Source organism: Candoia aspera, chromosome 1 (assembly GCF_035149785.1).
Source record: "Candoia aspera isolate rCanAsp1 chromosome 1, rCanAsp1.hap2, whole genome shotgun sequence".
Lineage (NCBI taxonomy): Eukaryota > Metazoa > Chordata > Lepidosauria > Squamata > Boidae > Candoia > Candoia aspera.
The window spans coordinates 27,973,244-27,994,749 of NC_086153.1; the positions used below are offsets into that span (position 1 = coordinate 27,973,244).

The 21,506-nt window shown below is 41.4% G+C and overlaps 1 protein-coding gene across 1 annotated transcript in view; it reads left to right on the top strand.

The window, feature by feature from the left end:
- USP34 (ubiquitin specific peptidase 34) overlaps positions 1-21,506 on the top strand; it is a 617,663-nt gene that overhangs the window by 141,732 nt on the left and 454,425 nt on the right. The window contains exons 66-73 of the mRNA XM_063301132.1: positions 7,832-7,936; positions 8,528-8,675; positions 9,082-9,716; positions 10,569-10,726; positions 11,498-11,576; positions 11,719-11,845; positions 11,984-12,091; positions 15,791-15,895. Of these exons, the coding sequence (XP_063157202.1) occupies positions 7,832-7,936; positions 8,528-8,675; positions 9,082-9,716; positions 10,569-10,726; positions 11,498-11,576; positions 11,719-11,845; positions 11,984-12,091; positions 15,791-15,895 (1,465 nt within the window). The remainder of the gene's footprint in view (positions 1-7,831; positions 7,937-8,527; positions 8,676-9,081; positions 9,717-10,568; positions 10,727-11,497; positions 11,577-11,718; positions 11,846-11,983; positions 12,092-15,790; positions 15,896-21,506) is intronic.

Sequence of the window (21,506 nt, forward strand, 5' to 3'; positions counted from 1 at the left end):
CAGAGAATTACTTTAAGATAAGCCAGGTTCCTTTGTTTAACTCCTATGATTGTCTTACATTTTTCTCCTGAGTATTTGACCATGTTGCCACTCAGAAAACCAGTGTGGTATGTTGGTTAAGATGTTTGACTGTGACTGGGGTAGCCCAGTTCAAGTTCACCTTCAGCCACTAAAAATCACTGGATAACTTGGCCCAGGCTTTCTGTCGCATCAACCAATCTCACAGGATGGTTAAGGGGATGAAATGAAGGGAAATCTGTATGTTGCACTGAACTACTGGAATAAAATGGGATATAAATCTAACACATTAATACAAATGTTGTGCCATGCAGGATGTTGCTTGGATAACTGCAGTAACCTGTTTATTACACAGTATGTTATAGACCCAGGCATCTCTAGTTCAAAGATCAGGTAGTTGGTAAAGTCATGTATTGTTCTCTGTATGAAGCCCTGTAGTTCCATAACCAATCAGAGTAGACACTGGCCAGAATGAACAAATATATTGTTATAAAATAATTTTCTAATGCCAGAGTTTTATTACATCAAGAAATAGAATGGGGGAGGGGGAGACAACAACTGAATATACTTTTTCTTCTGTATGAAAAATGCTTGCCTTGAAGTGAATTCAGTAGTCTCTGGGATCTACATGGAGGCCAGTCTTCCTCAGTGCAAAAAACATGACATGGACTCTGACCTTCATTCTCCTTATAGGCACTTTTCTGGACCTTTTCATCATACTAGTTCTAAATTATCTGTTGCATATGATTGTCTTTCTTCAGTATAGGCAGGCATAACATTACTTCTACTGAAAAGGTATCAGTCTGGTGATTTATGATACCACAGTTTGACTAAGGATCTGTGATGAACGCCTACCCAACTTTCCAACCAGACTCACACAAGAAGCTTGTGGATATCTGATTTATTACTGGATAGTATGCAAGTTTAAGAGCAAAGCTGAGAATGGGAAAAGCGTGGGTCTTTCAAACAATTAAAGCTTAGACAGTTCCAATCCCTCCCCCCAGAGTCAGAAAGAGTCCACTCCCTGCAGCCTGCAGGTGTTCCTAAGGGTTCCTGCTGGTCTTTGGGAAAGTGTCCTTGAACAGGCGAGATAACCCAAATAGACATTCCAAAGTCTCTACATCAGTGCCTGGTACAAAAGAACGAGAGCAGCATCTTCCCAAACAGTAACATGTGTCAGCCCCAGCATGGCATGGGAACTGGTTACGATGTTCACAGGAACATTGGAACAGGAACCATGATATTCTGCCCCCCTAGAAAAAAAAATAAACTACAAAACAATGAAGTACAAAGGAAATCAGAGACGAGGTTTTGCAGGATAAGCAAGATGAAATTGGCGAACTAAATCAGGAGCGCTAATGTGTTGAGCAAGCACCCACTCAGGGGAAAATGTTTCCAGCGAACGAGGTATTGCAGGGAGCCCCGAAAGCAACGGGAGTCAAGGATCTCTTTCAATTTGAAGTGTTGGTGTCCATCAATCATGATTGGAGGAGGTGGGGGTGGAGAAGGGTGCCAGAGGTCAGAAGTGCGAAATGGCTTCAACAAATTACAATGAAAAACAGGGTGAAGGCGTTTCAAATTGTGAGGCAATTGAAGTTTAACAGTAACAGGATTGATAATGTCAATAATGGGAAAAGGACCAATGAATTTAGGTGCCAGTTTCTTAAAAGGTTGGGAAGATCTGATGTACTTGGTGGAAGGATAGACTTTGTCACCAATTTGATAGTCTAGCTGTGGAGAACGGTGTCTGTCAGCGTATTTTTTATAGGTGGCTCGAGCATCAGCAAGGGCCTGTTGAATAACAGGCCAAGAAGCAGAAATGCAGGCTGCCCAGTCAGCAGTGGAACCCGCCTGAGAAGGGGGTTGTGGCAACTCGGGAATGGGAACAAAGTCCAGTCCATTGACAACCTGAAAAGGAGTTTTGCCAGTGCTTTGATGAACATCATTATTATAAGCAACTTCAGCAAAGGGAAGGAGATCAACCTAATCATCCTGGTGGTAGTTAATGTAAGCTCTAAGGAATTGCTCTAAAACAGAGTTAAGAATCTCAGAATTCCCATCAGTCTCAGGGTGAGAGGCTGTACTGTAGGTAAGCCTTGTTTGATGCCTAATAACTTCATAAATGATTTCCAAAAGTGAGAAGTAAACTGTATTCCTTGATCCGTGATCACACGTGTAGGACAGCCATGTAAACGGTAAATTTGGTGTAAAAACAGGTTGGCTAACTGTTGAGCGGTTGGTAAAGAAGCAGAAGGAACAAAGTGGGCTTGTTTTGAAAAGAAATCCTTTACCACCCAAATAACTGTCTTTTTCTGGCTGGGAGGTAAATCCACAATAAAGTCCATTGAAATTTGCTCCCAGGGTTTGGTAGGGTTTGCTACGGGTTGGAGGAGACCCTGTGGTTTACCCCTTTTGCACTTAGACATAGCACAAACTGGGCAGGTGGCCACATACTCTTTTACATCAGTTCGCAAAGTTAGCCACCAAAATTGCCTTCACACAAGGTATAAGGTTTTTACAAATCCAAAGTGACCTGCCATCTTATGGTCATGCGACTGTAAGATTTCAGAACGCAAAGTCTCAGGAACGTACAACTTAGAGTCTGCCCAGCAGAAACCATCAGAAGTTGACACTTTGTCTCTGTTAGCTTGCAACCAAGTATCAGATTTCAAAGCACGAAGAAAGTCAGCCTGCAATTGAGCAGGTACTTCCGCTTTTTGCCCGCAGGGCTCGGGTTGCTGGCGCTGTGTTTGGCTTCTAGTGACAGCTGCCAAACCCAGTTGTGATTTTGTTAATACAGTGTCAACAATGTCAGGTTGCTGAGTATCATTTTGAGGCAAACGAGAAAGCACATCAGCTAAAAAGTTACGTTTTCCAGGGGAATATTTAAGTTGGAAATTAAAATAACTAAAAAACTGAGCCCAGCAAACTTGCTTAGGGCTAAGGTGCCATGGTGTGCGGAAAGCTTCCAAATTTCTTTGGTCAGTCCAAACTTCAAAAGGAATTTGGTACCTTCCAATAGATGGTGCCAGTTCTTTAATGCAGCTTTAATGGCAAGTACTTCTTTCTCCCAAACGTGCCAATGGCGCTCAGTGTCAGAGAACTTTTTGGATAAATAAGCACAAGGTCTCAGTTTGCCTGAGGAATCCTTTTGAAGTAGAATAGCCCCAATAGAAGTATCTGAGACGTCTGCTTGCACAACAAAGGGATGATCGGGGTCTGGATGTCGCAATACAGGCTCTGCAATAAACAAAGCTTTGAGCTTGTCAAATGCAGCCTGGCAGTCTGGGGTCCAATTAAGTAAGGCACCAGGGGCTTTAACCTTGTGAGTTTCCCCTTGGCCTTTGGTTTTCAACAAGTCAGTGAGTGGCAGGGCAATCTCTGTGAACCCCCCGATGAATTGCCTATAGAAATTGGCAAACCCCAGAAAACTTTGTAGCTTCTTGCGGGTGTGAGGTTGCCTCCAATTCACCACAGCTTGCACTTTGGCTGGGTCCATTTCAGTGCCCCTCACTGACACCCGGTATCCCAAATAATCAAGCTGTGATTTGTGGAATTCACAGTTAGAGAGCTTGGCATACAGTTTCGCTGCTCTAAGCTTAGCAAGCACTTGTCTGAGCAAAGCTTCACGTTCCTCTTCTGTTTCTGTGTATATTAATACATCATCTAAATAGACCAGCACTCCTTTAAATAGATGGTCATGGAGAACCTCGTTAATGAGTTGCATAAAAACTCCAGGAGCCCCTGAAAGTCCAAACGGGAGAACCTTATATTGGAAGGATCCCAAAGGACAATTGAAACTAGTCTTCCATTCATCCCCCTCCTTGATGCGAACACGGAAATATGCTTGCCTTAAGTCCAGTTTGGAAAAACTTTTCCCCTTAGCTAAATGAGCTAGCATGTCCTTCATTAGCGGTAGGGGGTACTTGGAAAATGTGGAAATGGCATTCAAGCCTTGGTAGTCCGTGCAAAGTCTAAGAGTCACATCCTTTTTCTCACGGAATGAAACTGGCGCTCCCACGGGGAAATTGGGCTCAATGAAGCCACACGCCAAATTCTTGTCAATAAACTCAAGCAAAGCTGCCAGCTCCTTTTGGGTCATGGGATAGATTTTGGGCTTGGGTAGCTTTGCCTCTGGGTCTAGTTCAATGGCACAATCAGTCTTATGGTGGGGGGGGGAAGCTGGTCTGCCTCCGCTTCTCCAAATACATCTGCAAAGTCCGCATACTGGGGAGGCAATCCCTCAAGCTGTGCCAGAGCTGACATTGCTTGACCAACCCCCACCTTGCATACTCGGGTCGTAATAGACACTACCTCTGTGGAGCCTTTGTAAAATCCATCTCTAAATGTCACAGTTCTGTACTCCCAGTTGATATAAGGGTTCTGGTATTTTAGCCAAGGCATGCCCGAGATAACACAAGGACTGCCTGCAGGAGCCACAACGAACTTTAATGTCTCTGTATGGCTCCCCACTTGCATGGTTACAGTTCCAGTAAAGTGGGTGGCCAGGCCCCCTCCAGCCTCTGAACCATCAAGCTGCGTAAAAATCAGTGGGCACTTAAGGGGAAATGTTGGTAGGTCCAAGGCTGCCACCAATTCAGGGTGGATCAAACAACGTGAGCAGCCAGAATCCACTAGTGCCCAAACTTCAGCATTTTTCATTTGGGGCTTTTCTGACTTTTAACATCAAAGTGGGACAGTCATCACTCACCATGGAGACTTTGCACCCGTCCTTTGCTGCCTGCTCGCTGGCACTTTTCACAGCAGGCGGCTAGAGTTTCCCACCAGCTCCTTGGGTTCAGGCTCAGACTCCCCGGAGAAATACACAAAATCCTCATTGTCGACGTCACCTTTGGCTGCTGTGGCCCTGCGTACCACCGGCAAAGATTTCGTAGGCACTCTTCCATGTTTGGGATCGGGTTTGGGTTTCGGACAATCGGCCGCCCAGTGTCCCTCCTTCCCACAGCGTAGGCACTGCCCCTTTGCATAGCAGCAACTCCTCTCTTCCTCCCAAAGCTTTGGGGCTCTCTTGGTGGCGAACTGGTCTTCTCTGAGAGTTCAGGTACTCAGATAGGACCGCTCAGCCTTTTGGGCTTGTAAATGGGTAACTTTGGCAGTTTCAGCTTTTCTGGCCAGGCAGATCCAATCATAAAGAGAAGTGGGATTGTCTTGGCCTAAAGCCCAATGCAATATGTCACTGGAAAGACCTTCTTTAAAATACTCAACTAAGGTGGACTCTGACCAGTCGGTAATTTTATTGGCTAGAGCTTTAAACTCTAAGGCGTAGTCAGCTACTAACATCTCTGGCCCTGGGAGAGCTCTTTCAAGGCTTTCTTAGCCCGCACTTTTGCCAGGGGATCTTCAAAATGCATCTTCAATGCCCACATGAAATCATCAACGGTGTCCAGAGCAGGCGCGTCAGCATCACACAGCTGGATGTATTAATCTGCCACCCTCCCCTTGAGCTGGGCTGCAGCTGCATCGACCTTGGGTCTTTCATGTGGAAAATACATCCCAAAATCCCTCATATAGTTCTTTGTATTGGTGAGGAAAAACGCCAAGTTTCGTTGGATCCCCATCGAATTTAACTGACAGCTCTCTAAAACCCCTGCTGGGGCCAGGTGCCACAGAAACAGGAGCTGCAGGAGCCAGAGCTGCAGGGGCAGACACCTCATTGCTCCAGGTCACGGAGGGTCGAGTACTAAATGATGGGGATCCTCCCCCCCCCCCCCCCGGTTGCAGCTTGTCCCTGCTCCATTGTTGGTCTGCCAGCCAGTACAGGTGAGGGTTGAAGGTAGCTGTCCTCCCCGCTCTTCACTGGGCTATCCACTGACATGGAGAGGTTTTTTAACAAGTTTTTTATAGATTCCATTTTTGCTTCTAACACCCGCAGTCTCTGGGGAGTTGGCGAGTCCCCTCTCACCTGATGTCCCAGGGGTCCAGCCAGTTTGGTGGATTCCCCCTCTGGCATCAGCGGCACCCGGTATTTCCAAGAAGTTCCTGGCTGTGTCTCGTCGATGTCGTCCAGGACAATCAACTCGCTGAGGGACTCGAATGGGCTCGGTCCTTCTGCTAGCACCCCACTGGTCTCCACCTCCCCTGAGTCCGATTCCGTTCCTCCATCTGGGGAGGTGCACTGAACAGCTGGTGCCTGGGATGGTTTGACCGGGATGTCTTGCCCTTTGCCTCGCTCCCCTGTTTCAGGGGCATTGCTGAAGGCCTCCTCTGGCCCTTCTGTGGTTTGGGTTGCCATAGCCATCGTCAACTAAAATTCCACACAAGAATATCCTTTTGGTAGGAGTTAACGAAATTAGAGATTCTCAGCTTTATGTGATGAACGCCTACCCAAGTTTCCAACCAGACTCACACAAGAAGCTTATGGATATCTGATTTATTACTGAATAGTATGCAAGTTCAAGAGCAAAGCTGAGAATGGGGAAAGTGCGGGTCTTTCAAACAATTAAAGCATAGACAATTCCAATCCCTCCCCCCAGAGTCAGAGTCCACTCCCCGCAGCCTGCAGGTGTTCCTAACGGTTCCTGCTGGTCTTTGGGAAAGTGTCCTTGAACAGGTGAGATAACCCAAATAGACATTCCAAAGTCTCTACATCAGTGCCTGTTACAAAAGAACAAGAGCAGCACCCTCCTGAACAGTAACATGTGCCAGCACCAGCATGGCACGGGAACTGGTTACAATGTTCACAGGAACATTGGAACAGGAACCATGACAGGATCACTGACAAATATTTGGATTTGTTTTTAAATAAGTTCCTTTGTAAATCCAAACACTTGACTTGACTCTATAGACTTGCTAGTTCCAGAATCTGGGCTTAAGGTTTGGGATAAACGCCTCATCTGGACAGGTTGCACTTCCTGATAATGACCAAGTTTTTTTTTTTAATGAGAATTTTATTAAGTTTCAAGCAAAGATAAAAGCTACAGAAAAAGAAAAGGGAAAAAAGAAAAAACTAAAAAAGTATAGAAACACAAGTTAAAATTTTTCAAAATTACGAAAAGAGGTGACTTCCGACTTTTAATAGCAAGGATATTGGTGGATTGATTTATTTATTTATCATTACCATACAATTGGTAATGACCAAGTTCTTAAGTTGGGATCCTCTTGCTTCCTACATTGAACTGAATAGCCCCATTATATTACGCTGGTGGCAAGAGGGCTTCTTCTGGTGTAATTAATGCTTCTCTGGATTATTGCAGTGGCCCTTGAAAGTCCAGAAACTTTAACTTGCCTAGAATATGGCAGCATAGTGGGTATTCCTTCCAGAAGATGCCATATCATCCTTGTGTTGAAGCATCTGCATTGCTTATCAGTTTCTTTCCGAGGTTCTGTTCAAGATTATTTCACCTGTAAAGCATTACATGGCTTCGGCCCAGACTGCTTGCTGGATCAGCTCTATACATGCTGTCTGACCCATGTTCTTGGGATATTTTTTGGGTTCCAGTTTTAGGATTTGCCTAGGATAAAAATATCAGTAACTAATTTTACCTCATCTATGATGTGGTATGGATTATGCAATAACTAGTTCTAGAGATGAGGCTGCTTGCCTCCTTGTTAGAGTTTAGAAGACGGCTTTTAAGTCTTTCTAACTTTTTAGATTGCATTTAATCATAGTGTTGTATGTGAATATTTGTAAGCTGCTTAGAGCCACAAACAGGAGTGGGTGGTGTATATGCGTATTTAAAACATGGGCTTTGAATGCACAAAAATAAACCACTGAATATAATCAGTTACGACTTACCTATTTAGGGATTCTTTATATGATATACATCACCTTTTTCTTGTTTTTTTACTTCAGGCAGCCAATCCTTTTTTCAAGTTGTTGACTATGCTTATGGAATTTGCTGGTGGACCTCCAGGAATGCCGCCATTTGCATCTTATATTCTCCAAAGAATATGGGAGGTAAAGTATGCCTAACTTAAATAAATTCAAAGACATATTATTGAGAGAAGATAACCAGGATAATATCTATGCTGTAAAGATTATTAGACTTAATTGTTAACCCCCATGGACTGTGGAAATAATAGCTATTGTCTGACAAAGAATCTAGTACCTTTGGGCCTCCAGTACCTTCTTGCATCAGTCAGTAGATAAAATTAGTAAAAGATTCAGCCATGCCTGTTGATTTTCTTACTGATCTTTCTTTGGGGCATTGATTTATAATTAAAAGATAAATAATTTTAGTTAGCCTATGAAAATGCTGCTGGTGGCATAAAACTAATGGTATTGGACTAATTCTATGGGACAGTGGCATTTCAGCCTTCACAGGTGAAGTTCCTTGTCTGCTGAGTTTGTGGAATGTGATCTTCAGGCATCAAATCTTTTAAGCTGACTATGGCACATGTAAAGACTCTACTTCCTCTCAACTAACAAGCACATTTAATAGCCATCATACAGTTTACTGGCTGAGCTGTTGAAATATAGAGTGCTATCCAATAGTCTTGTTTTTGTTTTATGTTTCATGTTGTTTCTCTGTTTTCCTAATATTTTTAGGTGATTGAGTACAACCCATCTCAGTGTCTGGATTGGCTAGCAGTGCAGACACCACGAAATAAGCTTGCCCACAGCTGGGTCCTGCAGAATATGGAGAACTGGGTAGAACGCTTTCTTTTGGCTCATAACTACCCTAGAGTGAGAACTTGTAAGTTGCTAAGCAGAAGAAAATTGGCTCCTTCCTAATTTCCTATGAATAAGTTCATTGTTTAATTGGTATGTGTGAAAATGTGGACCCTGTTGTTCTGTTTATTTCACATGCAGTATTTTAGTGACAAAATTTAAAAGAAAATGAGTAAAATATTTCCAAATATTCATTTCAGTATTCAAAATTTAGAAAGAATTTAGAAAGACAGGAACTGAAGTCCCAGCACTGCTTGTTTTTGTCATCTCTCTGCCAACAGCTATATTTCTCTTCTATCAGTTGTGTCCTGATCAGAGTGTTTTGTGAAAATCAAATTTTAAACAAAAAACACAAATCCTATTTTAAAGTGAATATGCACAGCTCAAAAAGTTTAGCTGCTTTATTTACCTGTGTATTTATTATTTTGCAGCTGCAGCCTATCTTCTGGTCTCTCTTATTCCAAGCAATTCATTCCGGCAAATGTTCCGGTCCACTCGCTCACTACATATCCCTACTCGAGATCTTCCCCTTAGTCCAGATACTACAGTTGTTCTTCATCAAGTTTATAATGTGCTGCTTGGACTACTCTCACGAGCCAAGCTTTATGTTGATGCTGCTGTTCATGGGACTACAAAGCTGGTACCCTACTTCAGTTTTATGACTTACTGTTTGATCTCCAAAACAGAAAAACTAATGTTTTCTACTTACTTCATGGATTTGTGGAACCTTTTTCAGCCCAAACTTTCTGAGCCTGCTATTGCTACCAACCACAATAAACAGGCCCTGCTCTCTTTCTGGTACAATGTCTGTGTTGACTGCCCTGAGAATGTGCGCCTTATTGTGCAGAATCCAGTGGTGACCAAGAACATCGCCTTCAATTACATCCTAGCAGATCATGATGACCAGGATGTGGTGCTTTTTAACCGTGGGATGCTACCTGCCTACTATGGCATTCTGCGGCTATGCTGTGAGCAGTCCCCTGCGTTTACCAGGCAGTTGGCTTCTCATCAGAATATCCAGTGGGCATTTAAGAATCTCACACCACATGCCAGCCAATATCCTGGGGTAAGTCAAATTCATACAGGGTGAAAGACAGAAAAAGTGATTTTTCAAAAGAACAGCATTAAAAACAGCAGTATGGAAATGCCAACTTAAGGAAAAAAGTGATGGTGGGCAAGAGTATTCACATGAACAAAGTGCCAGAAAATAAAGCTGTATCTCTTTGCATTTCTTTGCAACATCTTTGTATTTCTTTCTTGAGTTCAAGAAGCAAACCAGTCTTTGCTCTTTTAATAGGAATAATGGTATTGAAATAAAATAGTTCTTATATCCTAAATCCAGTTTTCAGTAATGTGCCCTTTTATCCACTTCAGCATAGAGTAAAACCTTGATTTAACATACCCCATTTAATAGATTCAGAATACAGTGAACCAGATTTTCATCCAGATACGTCCTTGAATCATTGAAGCAAGTAATGATTCATCCAGAGGAGTCCAGATGAGGCAGTTACATTTATGCTAACTGTAACTTAATTTTATGTGATTTGGAAAATGGCATAATTATGTAACTAACATACTTCCATATTTTAATGGGTCTTTGGGAGCAGTGGACGCCCTCCCCCCAATTGGTCCATTAAAATGAGGATTCACTGTACTTATTTGTATTAGTTTGGTCCATTTTTTCCTTCTATTTAAACATAGTTTAAGTTGCAGAGCTGGAAAAGGAAGTATTACAGAAAAGTGTAAAAGCTCAAGAGCATGTGAAACCAAGAGTAAATTTTTTAAGATGGCCCTATAATATGAACACCTTTGGTAAATTCATTAATCATCTTTTTAAACCATTCACCTTATTGTAAACAATAACTGGAACTTGAGATTTTTTTCAGTAAGCCTTATGATGCTTCTTCTTTTTATTTAGGCAGTGGAAGAGCTGTTTAATCTCATGCAGCTCTTTGTAGCTCAGAGGCCTGATATGAGAGAGGAAGAACTGGAAGACATTAAGCAATTTAAAAAAACTACTATAAGCTGTTACCTTCGCTGCTTAGATGGACGGTCATGCTGGACTACTTTAATAAGGTATTTTGTGTTTGGAGTATTGCTATAGAACAAATGTTAGAGTTCACAGAGTGATTTTGGTGCTTTTCTGAGCATTTTTTTCTTGCAATATGCTACAGCTGTTGAAACAAATCTTTGTTAAGTGTTGGGGATAGTTGTTATAATGCCTGCTATTGTTAAATGCTCTCTAAAATGGGATATTCTTGATATTCCTATATGGAGTTTGTAATTGGGGAATTTGGCAGCATCTGTATCCCTTGCCCTAGGACTTAACGGTGCCTTTTTCATATCAATTGGCATTGCACCAATCCCATTTCCTTAACTACTTGTATTATCCAGAAACTTCTGTCTGTCTGTTGCCCATCTAGCCCACTTCAGTGTTTAGCTTTCTAGGAGAGAACAGAAGTTCAGGTCTTCCCACCCCCAAGTGAACACCACAGAGATCTCACTGAAATATATAGGTTTGTTTTTTCTTGGACATTTAATATGCCCCTTCCTCTATTATATGTTTTCCTGGTAAGGATAAAAAAAGTATAGCGATGATACAATGTCAGCTGTGGAAATCAAAATGGTCTTTTATTGTTGTGTGTTCTGTTTAGAATGCAACCACACATTTAGCTCAAAATACCAGCACAACTCCTATTTCTATTTTCAGAACAGTTAATGAAGAAAAATGTAAAATATATTACAATGTGCTATCTGTGCTTTGAAGATTAAGATACTAGAACTGTGCCAATATTAAGACAGATTTTAACCATACAGTTATTTTTTCCTTTACTGTTTTCCCCCAAGTGCCTTCCGAATATTATTAGAAACTGATGAGGATCGGCTTCTTGTCATATTTAACAGAGGCTTAATCCTGATGACTGAGGTAGGAATATTACTGTTTTTATTATTTTAGCCTTCTTGGAGGGGTATTGCAAAATAAGGTAAATTAGGACATACTGTATGTGGAATGCTTTCTTTATATGTTAGTAATACACTGTATCATTTAAAAAAATATATTTTGGCAGTCCTTCAATACACTGCACATGATGTACCATGAAGCTACAGCTTGCCATGTAACTGGAGACCTGGTAGAGCTTCTGTCCATAATTCTTTCCGTCCTCAAATCCACCCGGCCATATTTGCAAAGAAAAGGTTTGAATTTTATATATTAAATGTAATTTTTTATTTTTAAAAGTAAAATATATGAGAATCAAAGTATAATTGCCACTATCAATCAGTTATTTATATGGCAGAGTTGTAAAGTGTGTTAATTTGATTGTATATTTTCAGATGTGAAACAAGCACTTATCCAGTGGCAGGAACGGATAGAATTTGCCCATAAACTTTTAACTTTGCTAAATTCCTACAGTCCTCCGGAACTTAGAAATGCTTGTATAGGTAAAGTATATTAAACTTAATGCACTTTCTTTGAGCTCAGTTTATCTATCAGTCACATCAAAGATAAAATAAACAAGCAATCTTCCATTTCTGATGTAATTATGGTTACTAGAGTTAAAAAATAGGGCTTAAATGATTGATTGATTGATTATGTTCCATCTAGTCATTATCAATCCTTAGCAACCACATAGATAAGATTTTCTCTTTTTTTATAGTAATTTTATTAAAAATTACAATTATGATAAAAAACTAATACAAACTAAAAGAAAAAATAGAGTCCATCCATCTTGCTGGTAGTTGTCCTCTTTTTTTCTTTCCTTCCACTTTCCTAGTATCATTTTTTTTATTCCCAACCATAAATCTTATACTCGCAGTTATGTTACTTCTCAACAATAATCGGAATTTCATGCACAGGTCCATGTAGCTTTTTTGGCAATAAGATGGAAGTAGTTTGCCATCTAGGTGTTTTCTTCACTTTATCAGTTTAGCTTACAGGCTTGGTAGTTCCTGGTGGTCTCCCATTCAGGTATTAAGTAAGTCTGACCAAGTTCGGTTAAGTGCTGCCAGCTAGTTGGGCTCTGTTCAGAGTGAAGGCATAAGTAGCATAATAGTTAACTGTGTCTTCAGGCAATGGCAACATTTCTTGGTGAGCTCTGACCAGAAGTATGAGTTGGATCACGCACTTGTAAAGAAAGCATAGGTTTGCTCCATTCACCGGAGGAGAAAATCCAAGATTTGCAGTTTGCTCCATTCACCGGAGGAGCTGATGGCAATAGGCAGATGTTCTTGTTGCAACCAGATGTGCTGGTTAAATCATGAAATGGTCTCTGAGTTGACATTTAAAGATGCATTTGTAGCTCCTGAGGCCTGCTTGTTCCCATCACAACTAGCCATTTGAGAAAGTTAGCAAGAAATCTTCCTGAGCAACCTCTGACTCAATACAAGATGCTATAGATAAAATTGCATATAAGAAATGTGCTTAAAATCTATAGACAGATTCTACACTAAAGCAAACAAGATATAGAATGCTATATTCTGTAAGCCGCCCAGAGTCACCGTCTGCGAGATGGGCAGCCTTATAAATTTGTTTAATAAATAAATAGTGGTTGCAATGTTTTCTTTTTGTAAATTCTTACATCCTTAAAGTAAGTGCTTAATTACTGAAGGTAGGGATGGCTGAATAACATTTCTGTTAATCATGAACCAGATTTTAATATCATGCCTAAATTACACAAAATAGCAAATATTACAGGTAAGATCATGTACAGGTGGTCCTCAACTTACAACCATTCATTTAGTGACCATTTGAAGTTATGGCAGTGCTGAAAAAGTGACTTGTGACTGATCCTCACACATGACTGTCGCAGCATCCCTGCAGTCACATGATCAAAATTCGGGCGCTTGGCAACCAGCATGTATTTACAACGATTGCAGCATCCTGGGGGCACATGATCGCCATTTGCGACCTTCCCAACTGGTTTCCATCAAGCAAAATCAGTGGGGAACTGCGTGATCCACTTAATGACCATGTGATTTGCTTAATGGCTGCAAGTTTCACTTAATGACTGCCACAAAAAATGTAAAATCAGGTGCAGTCATCTGATGCCTCACTTAATGACTGCACCTTAACAACAAATTTTCCAGTCCCTATTGTAGTCATAAGTCAAGGACTACATGTATATGGTTTTTCCTACTTTACATTTATACAGTTTGCAGAATTTATTAGTGCAGATTTCCTTTAAGTGCCATGGAGCACTATATACAGTTGTAATCAAAATTATTCAACTCCCATTGCAAATCAGGTTGATTGTCAAAATGTACAGACTTTTAGCTGTTTGCAATGAACAAATCAAACAAAAGCAATTGAAATAGCTCAACACAACGAATGCTTCAAGTGGTGTCCCCAGAATCAAATGAAAATGCAACTTATAATGACTTCTCCAGTCTCAAAATTATTCAACCCCTTCATGGCAAGCATCTTCAGTACTTAGTAGAGCACCCTTTTGCTGTTATGACCTGCTGCAAATGAGATGCATAGTCAGACACCAGCTTCTGGCAGCGTTCCTGAGGAATTTTAGCCCGTTGCTCATGAGCAATGGCCTCCAGTTCAGTAATATTCTTGGGTTTGCGTGCTGCAACCTCCGTCTTCAAATCCCACCAGAGATTTTCTATGGGGTTCAAGTCAGGTGACTGTGATTCTGACTCCTCCAGTCTCAAAATTATTCAACCCCCTGAATAGAATCTGTCACAACAACACACATACAGTATGCAAAACATGTTGTCTCAAGCACACCTGATGCAACTAATCAAGGGCTTCAGCAGTTGCACCAGGGGTGCTTGAGCTGGAACACATGAAATACCTGAACTGGCTAGGGGTTTGTTGAGTGTCACGTTTGACTGCATGTTAGAAATACAGTATGGCTAAGTCAAAAGAATGGTCCAAAAGGGAAGAGAAGAGATCATCGCCCTTCACAGACAAGGAACAGGATACAAAAAAATAGCAAAGGCACTGAACGTTCCTAGGGACGCTGTCGGAAGCATAGTTTGCAAGTTCAGAGTTAAAGGAACAGTGGTTACACTACCTGGACAGGGCAGAAAAAGGAAGCTGTCAGTGGCTGCAACCAGGTTTCTGAGAAGGCAGGTTGAGAGAAACCCTCGAGTGACTGCAAAAGACTTGCAGCAAGACTTGGTGGCAACAGGCACTGAGGTTTCAGTGAGCACAGTAAGGCGCATACTGAACACAGAAGGTTCCCATGCCAGAACTCCAAGACGTACACCACTACGGACCCAAAAGCACAGAAAAGTCGGCTCCAATATGCTGAAAATCATATAAATAAGCCACAGAAGTTTTGGGATTCCGTTCTGTGGAGCGATGAAACAAAACTGGAACTTTTTGGCCCGATGGATCAGCAGTATGTCTGGAGGAAGAAGAATGAAGCATACGCTGAAAAGAACACTCTGCTTACAGGTAAGCATGGTGGTGGCTCAGTGATGCTCTGGGACTGCTTTGCATCCTCTGGCGCTGGAAACCTGCAGCGTGTGGATGGCAAGATGGATTCATGGAAGTATCAGGAAATCCTAGGAGAAAACGTCATGCCGTCTGTAAGGAAGCTGAAGCTTGGGCGTCATTGGACCTTCCAACAGGACAATGATCCCAAGCATACCTCAAATCCACTAAGGCTTGGATGCAGAAGAAGTCCTGGAAGATTCTACAGTGGCCATCACAGTCACCTGACTTGAACCCCATAGAAAATCTCTGGTGGGATTTGAAGATGGAGGTTGCAGCACGCAAACCCAAGAATATTACTGAACTGGAGTCCATTGCTCATGAGCAACGGGCTAAGATTCCTCAGGAACGCTACCAGAAGCTGGTGTCTGGCTATGCATCTCGTTTGCAGGAGATCATAACAGCAAAAGGGTGCTCTACTAAGTACTGAAGATGCTTGCCATGAAGGGGTTGAATAATTTTGAGACTGGAGAAGTCATTATAAGTTGCATTTTCATTTGACTTTGGGGACACCACTCAAAGCATTCATTGTGTTAAGCTATTTCAATTGCTTTTGTTTGATTTGTTCATTGCAAACAGCTGAAAGTCTGTACATTTTAACAATCAACCTGATTTGCAATAGGAGTTGAATAATTTCAATTACAACTGTAAGTCCAGTAACTAAATAATTAAATACAAAGTTTTTTTTGCAGATGTCCTCAAGGAGCTGGTGCTGTTAAGCCCTCATGATTTTCTGCACACTCTAGTTCCATTTCTCCAGCACAACCATTGCACATACCATCATAGCAACATACCAAGTAAGTATTTTCAGATGGCAAGGGTATTTATACTTGTATATATCTATAGTAATTTACAATATAATAAAACTGTTTTGAGATTACAGACTTACTTTGAGGCAGAAAGTAGTTTGAGAGGTGAGACAGGAAATTCAGTTGAACTCCAAAGAATATGACCAACCTTAGGTGTTGTTTTATTGACAGATGTTCTAAGCTTATTGCTGGCCTCAAAGTACTCTTCTCAATCAGAAAAACGTATTTCAGGCAGCCTAGAGAGATCTGCATACTGTCAAGGCATTGTTCCTTGATGCAAAAATCAAAATGCTATCTAAATAAATAAAGAGAGAAAGCCCCCTAATACACAGGTGGTCATCTGTTCTTTTTCATAAACATCTGAGGTTCCAAGGCCAGCTCAAACAATAGAGTTCTGTTCTACTAGTAGTCATTATTGTGTTAGAAATTGAGGAATTTTCTATTATGTTTCCCTACTGAAATAAAAAGGTAAGTCTTTGTAACAGCCGTTGCAGCTAAGAAGTTTTGCTTGTGGATAATAGTCAATTTTGTTTGTTTGTTTGTTTAAAGACTTACATAGTCGCCCATCTTATGCACCATAACCCTGGGCAGCTTACAAACAATAAAAACAGTAAAAAAATCATTAAAAAAACTCCGAGTTGCCCCAAAAAACAAAACATCCCACATCTCAACAAACAACTTTACTGGGCTACAGCCTCATGCTACCCCAATGCTTGTGAGAAAAGCCAGGTCTTCAAGGCATTCCAGAAGGCTAAGTGAGTAGGGGCTTGCTGAATCTCAGGTGGAAGCATGTTCCAGAGAGCAGGGGACACTACTGAAAAGAGTATTGCTTAGGTCCTGCTTGATGGCAACATTTAAGGGTAGGGACCTAGAGTGTGCCCACCTTCTCTAACCTGATGGAATGGGCAAATATGGTCAGGAGAGATGGTCCCACAAATAACCTGGCCTTTTGCCATTCAGGGCTTTTAAAGATGATAACCAGCATTTTGAATTGCACCAAGAAAGAAAATGGAAGCCAGTTACAGGTGGTCCGTATTTAACGACCACTCATTCAACAACCGTTCAAACTTACACAACGGTGCTGAACGAGTAGTAGTTACGACCAGTCCTCAGGTTTCCGGCCATCGCAATGTCCACATGGTCATATGATCGTGATTTCTGACATCCTGGGACTTCCAGGGAAGAAATGGTGAACTGAAGATGGTTCTGCTGAGAGTAGAGCCGATGGCCAGAGCAGAATGAAGAGCTGGAACTGCCATCGCTAAGCAGTGCGGTCACATGACATCGCGTTTTACAACTGTGTTGCTTACTGATGGCAGTTCCAGTCCCAATTGCTATCATAAACTGAGGACTACCTGCAGTCCTTCCACTTTTAGTGTCTTTTTCCCAAATTGTTGAACCATTCAGATATAGACTAACTTATGTCCACATTCCTCTGAGATGCCAAAAATAAGATAGAACGGACTCCTGCTTGAGGTGTCCTTTTGGCACTTCCTCTTTCACATTGATTTCAAAGAGATGGCTGATGGCTTTACAACATTTCTAATGCTTTGATGCCCATTTTGAAATCAAAGCAAATCCCACATAGAGTTTTAAGAACACTGTCTCCCTTATTCACTATTATATGGAATCAAATATGGGGAAATTCTTCTAACCATTTCTTGATGGATCCCTGCTTAGACTTGACATTGTGCCAGGATGGCTTTTTGTGGCTTCTAGAAAATTTGGAAGCTGATGGTGAATTAGAAGTGGATTCCTGAGGACCTGTGATTTAGACCATTTAGACCTGCCCCACAAGTGTTGGGGTAGAATGAGGCTGGAGCTCAGCAAGATGGTATGTTGATGTATGGGAGAGTGTTACTCTGGGACAAAATGAGTTTTTATTGTGATTGTTGGGGTGTGTGTGATGTTTTTATTGTCTTGTGAGCTGCCCAGGGTTGTAGTTACAATATGGGCAGCAATATAAGTCTTTTTAAAATAAATAAAAATAAATAAAGCTTGGTCTGGAGCTTTCTTTAGAATGGTCTGGGTATATGTCATTTGGAAAGGAAAGAAAAATTCTTGGTTTATGTTCACTTGTTTTGTCATAGGAAGATCATTTTTAAATATTTTGTTTTTGCCTCAAGTAAATGAAGTGATGCTCAGCAAACATGGAATCTTGCACTCAAAATCCTCCTAATTACCACATTAGAATCCGTGAAATATGCCCCAAATTGAAGCATGTCCTGTAGAAAATCTGCCCCAACAGCAACTATGCAGATAGCATACGCTTTCTATTTCCTCTTTCCACATACAGGTTATGGTAGCAAAGAATTTGCACTTTAAGTGTGAAATGCCAGTTCTGAGGCCTCAAACCCCTTGTGAAGTTTTCTCTGCCATTTTATCACACAGGTCCTCCTCCCTGGAATAACTGTGGAGGCTTTGATGGCTTCTGAGATATATCAGCCAAGGGAACTGTTTAACTGTCATAGTTACTCACTTTGCACATAGTTGTTCACATTGCATTGGGAGAGCTGCCTTAGTATCACTGGACAAAGGGGATGGGTTTTGTGTTGTGTGGTATGGGTTATCTATGCAGCAGAAGTAGTAAAGAATAACAGTTATTGGACAAACTTGTCATTACTACTTCTAACTGGTTTCAGCTCTGCTTTTTATTTTCATTTCTCTCTTCTTTCTCCCTCTCTTCTTGAACCAATTGCTCCTCTTAAAGAATTGCATCATCTTCATATAAGAGAACATGTACTTTACTTACAATTCAGACAATACCAGTGTTCATAAGGAAGTAGGAGAAAAAAAAATCAAACCACGAGGGGAAAAAAAAGACTGAAGAGAAAAGGAAAAAACGAAAAAAAGGGTCGAGGTTAAGAGAATCTTCCAGAATCTCACAACTATGAAGGGACTATCTAACTTACACATATTAACAAGATTCTAGCCACTGCAATTAACCCTTTCCTGAGCATGTAGGGTTGTTTAACCCAACATTTTGTCCCTCGGTTGTCTGTTGCTGTGAACCATCACTGTAAGCATCCTACAGGCCATGGCCATAAATAGACATATCTGGAGCCTCCAATCCCTCCCCAGAAAGTTACTCTTCCTCCAGGCTCTCAAGGTTAGAAGAAATTTTTGAATTGCCAAGTGACACAGGAAGAGAACTGTGTTTATGGTAACTGAAAATCAGTCTGGTGCCATCTTTTATGGGTAACAAAATTTAATTATAAGGCATAAGTTTTCACAAGCTACATCATCTGCCAGCAATGCCCCTCTGGATTCTATGTATAGAGAAAACAGGACAAAAGAATTAATGAATACAGAACTTAGCATAAAAGAATCAATGGATACAAGTTTGACATCAGGACTCAGATCAAGGATAAAGTAATACGAGAGCATTTCAGCCTCCCAGGATGCTCTAATGCAGATCCCAAAGTGACCATTTTGGAAAAAAGAGGCTTTAACAGCACAAATAAGAGACTGCTGAATTCACATCAAAAGGGTTTAGACTATCTCAAAATAAACACAGCATACTTTTAACACATTGCAGTTGTTAATTAATAAAATACTTGTAATCTGTCTCACGTGTAACATGCATCTACATAACCAACCTGTCTTCCCCTCCCTTCACCCCACTCCCACTACTCAACCCAATTTAAATCCTACATCAGTTCAGCCATTCCACAGATCTGATGAAGTGAGCTCTCTTGAATTCCCTTGTGTCACTCCTGAAGATCGTTCCTGACATCTCTATAAGCTCTCTTCCTTCCAGAGTGTTTCTTCTTGCAGTCTTTCTGACATACAGAGGTCTTCCTCTGGCTGGGCAAATCCCTTCTCTGCTTCCTAAGATACCTGCCTTTCCAACTCACTACTTCACTTGAAGCCAAGATCTGGACTCAGTTCTTCCACTCCATGTGTTTTCCATTGGAGGCTCAGAGTGATCCCTTGCTGTCAGAATCAGGCAATTTGGCTGACCCCCACTTCTTCCCTGCTGGTGGGAGGGTGTTAAATCTTCCCTGAATAAAGATCAGTAGCAAACTCCTTCTTGCCCATGGGTTTTAGACTCAGCCTGGTTTATTTGATGCTTCTGTTCGTAACAGTCTCTTTTGCAATGAACCACTTACATTTGAAGCATCTGGAGTCTCAGGAAGTTTGCCCCTGGTGGTGAGTTGGAAGTGCTTGACATGGTGTAACTGGTGCTTGGTGGGGTGTAATTGGCATTAGGCTTGGAGTAGTCCCTGGGGAAACCCTGGCCAGATTTCACCTCTTGAATAACTACGTATGGTCACAGTGGTACATTTCCGCTGCCTCATTAGGTCTGGATTCCACATTTCTAGGCCATCTCTTCTGTTGTCTATCTAATCTTGGGGTCTGTTAGAAATACCTGATCATAGATCTGCTCTTTGACTTTTTCAGTGTTCTGGTTTATGCTTTTTATCCCAAATATTAATGTCTTGTCCACTTTGTGAGCAAAGGCCTGATACATACCTTCTACACATACCTTCTGCTCTAAGGACCTGAAGTGTCAGTTCTAGCCTGAATTTGAGGTGTCAGTTCTAGCTTGAACTTCACCATGGTCTTGAAAATAAACTGTTAATCATAACTTATACAGTATGGCCAATGGATCCCATTGCAATATTTGGTTTGCTGGGCTCTGTTGGAGGTGGGATTGTACTACCTATGTCAGCCTCTAGCAAGACAGCCTCAGAATTTAGCATGCCCCTCAAGATGTCTTCCACAGGTTAGATAGACAAAGGTGTCTTTCTACTCCTCAGTAGCATAGAAAAGTGTTCTGCCCCCTATTTTAAGGAAGCTAAAAATAATAATAACCTCTCCGGGTGCAAGTCACTGTCTCTGCTAAAAAGAATAGAAGAAAAAGGGGCTGGGAAAGCCTGTGTACCTGCCTTAGGTTAGATTCCTACTTGTGTGTCAGGCACAAAACAGTGTCACTTCAAAACAACAAAAACAGAAAAAAGGAAGACATGTTTTTGACACTGGGTACCATGAGGCAGCAAGGCTGAGCCTCGAAGATGAAAGGCTGGAACTTTCAAACTCCATCTCCCAGAATCCCTGGGAGATGGGGACTACACACATAACTCTGCCTCTTACTGTGGTGTGTGGCTTGGTAGTTATATGACCTACCTCTCTTCCAGATGATGCTTTACTTGGCATCTTCTCTCTAGGGTGAGAAAGGAGGTTCGCATAGCCTGTGGGCATTACTGGTGAGAAAAAAGTGATTAAAAGGAAATAAATTCTGTAAAGCCTTCTTCTGTAGTGCTGAAGCATGTGATTAGGGAAATCATCTCCTCTCTCACCTCTTCTGTGGGGAAGAAAATCAATCTTACAAGGGAGAAACAGAATCAAGCTTTTATTAAAGTAGGAAAGGTAAAAATTCCTTTTTAACTTTAAGTGTTCACTTGCAAAACATTCAGTTGTAGAGGAAATAAAAATTGAGAGCTATGACAAACAAAAGACAGCATCTCTAAAGAACTTCAAGTAATAAAATAAACAGGAAACGTGTATTCAGTATCTTGTAGCTTGCAACTTTTATTAGAGGCTGAGGAGTGATGTTACTAGCTCTGCCTTAGGGGACCCCAGAGCTTTTCCCAGT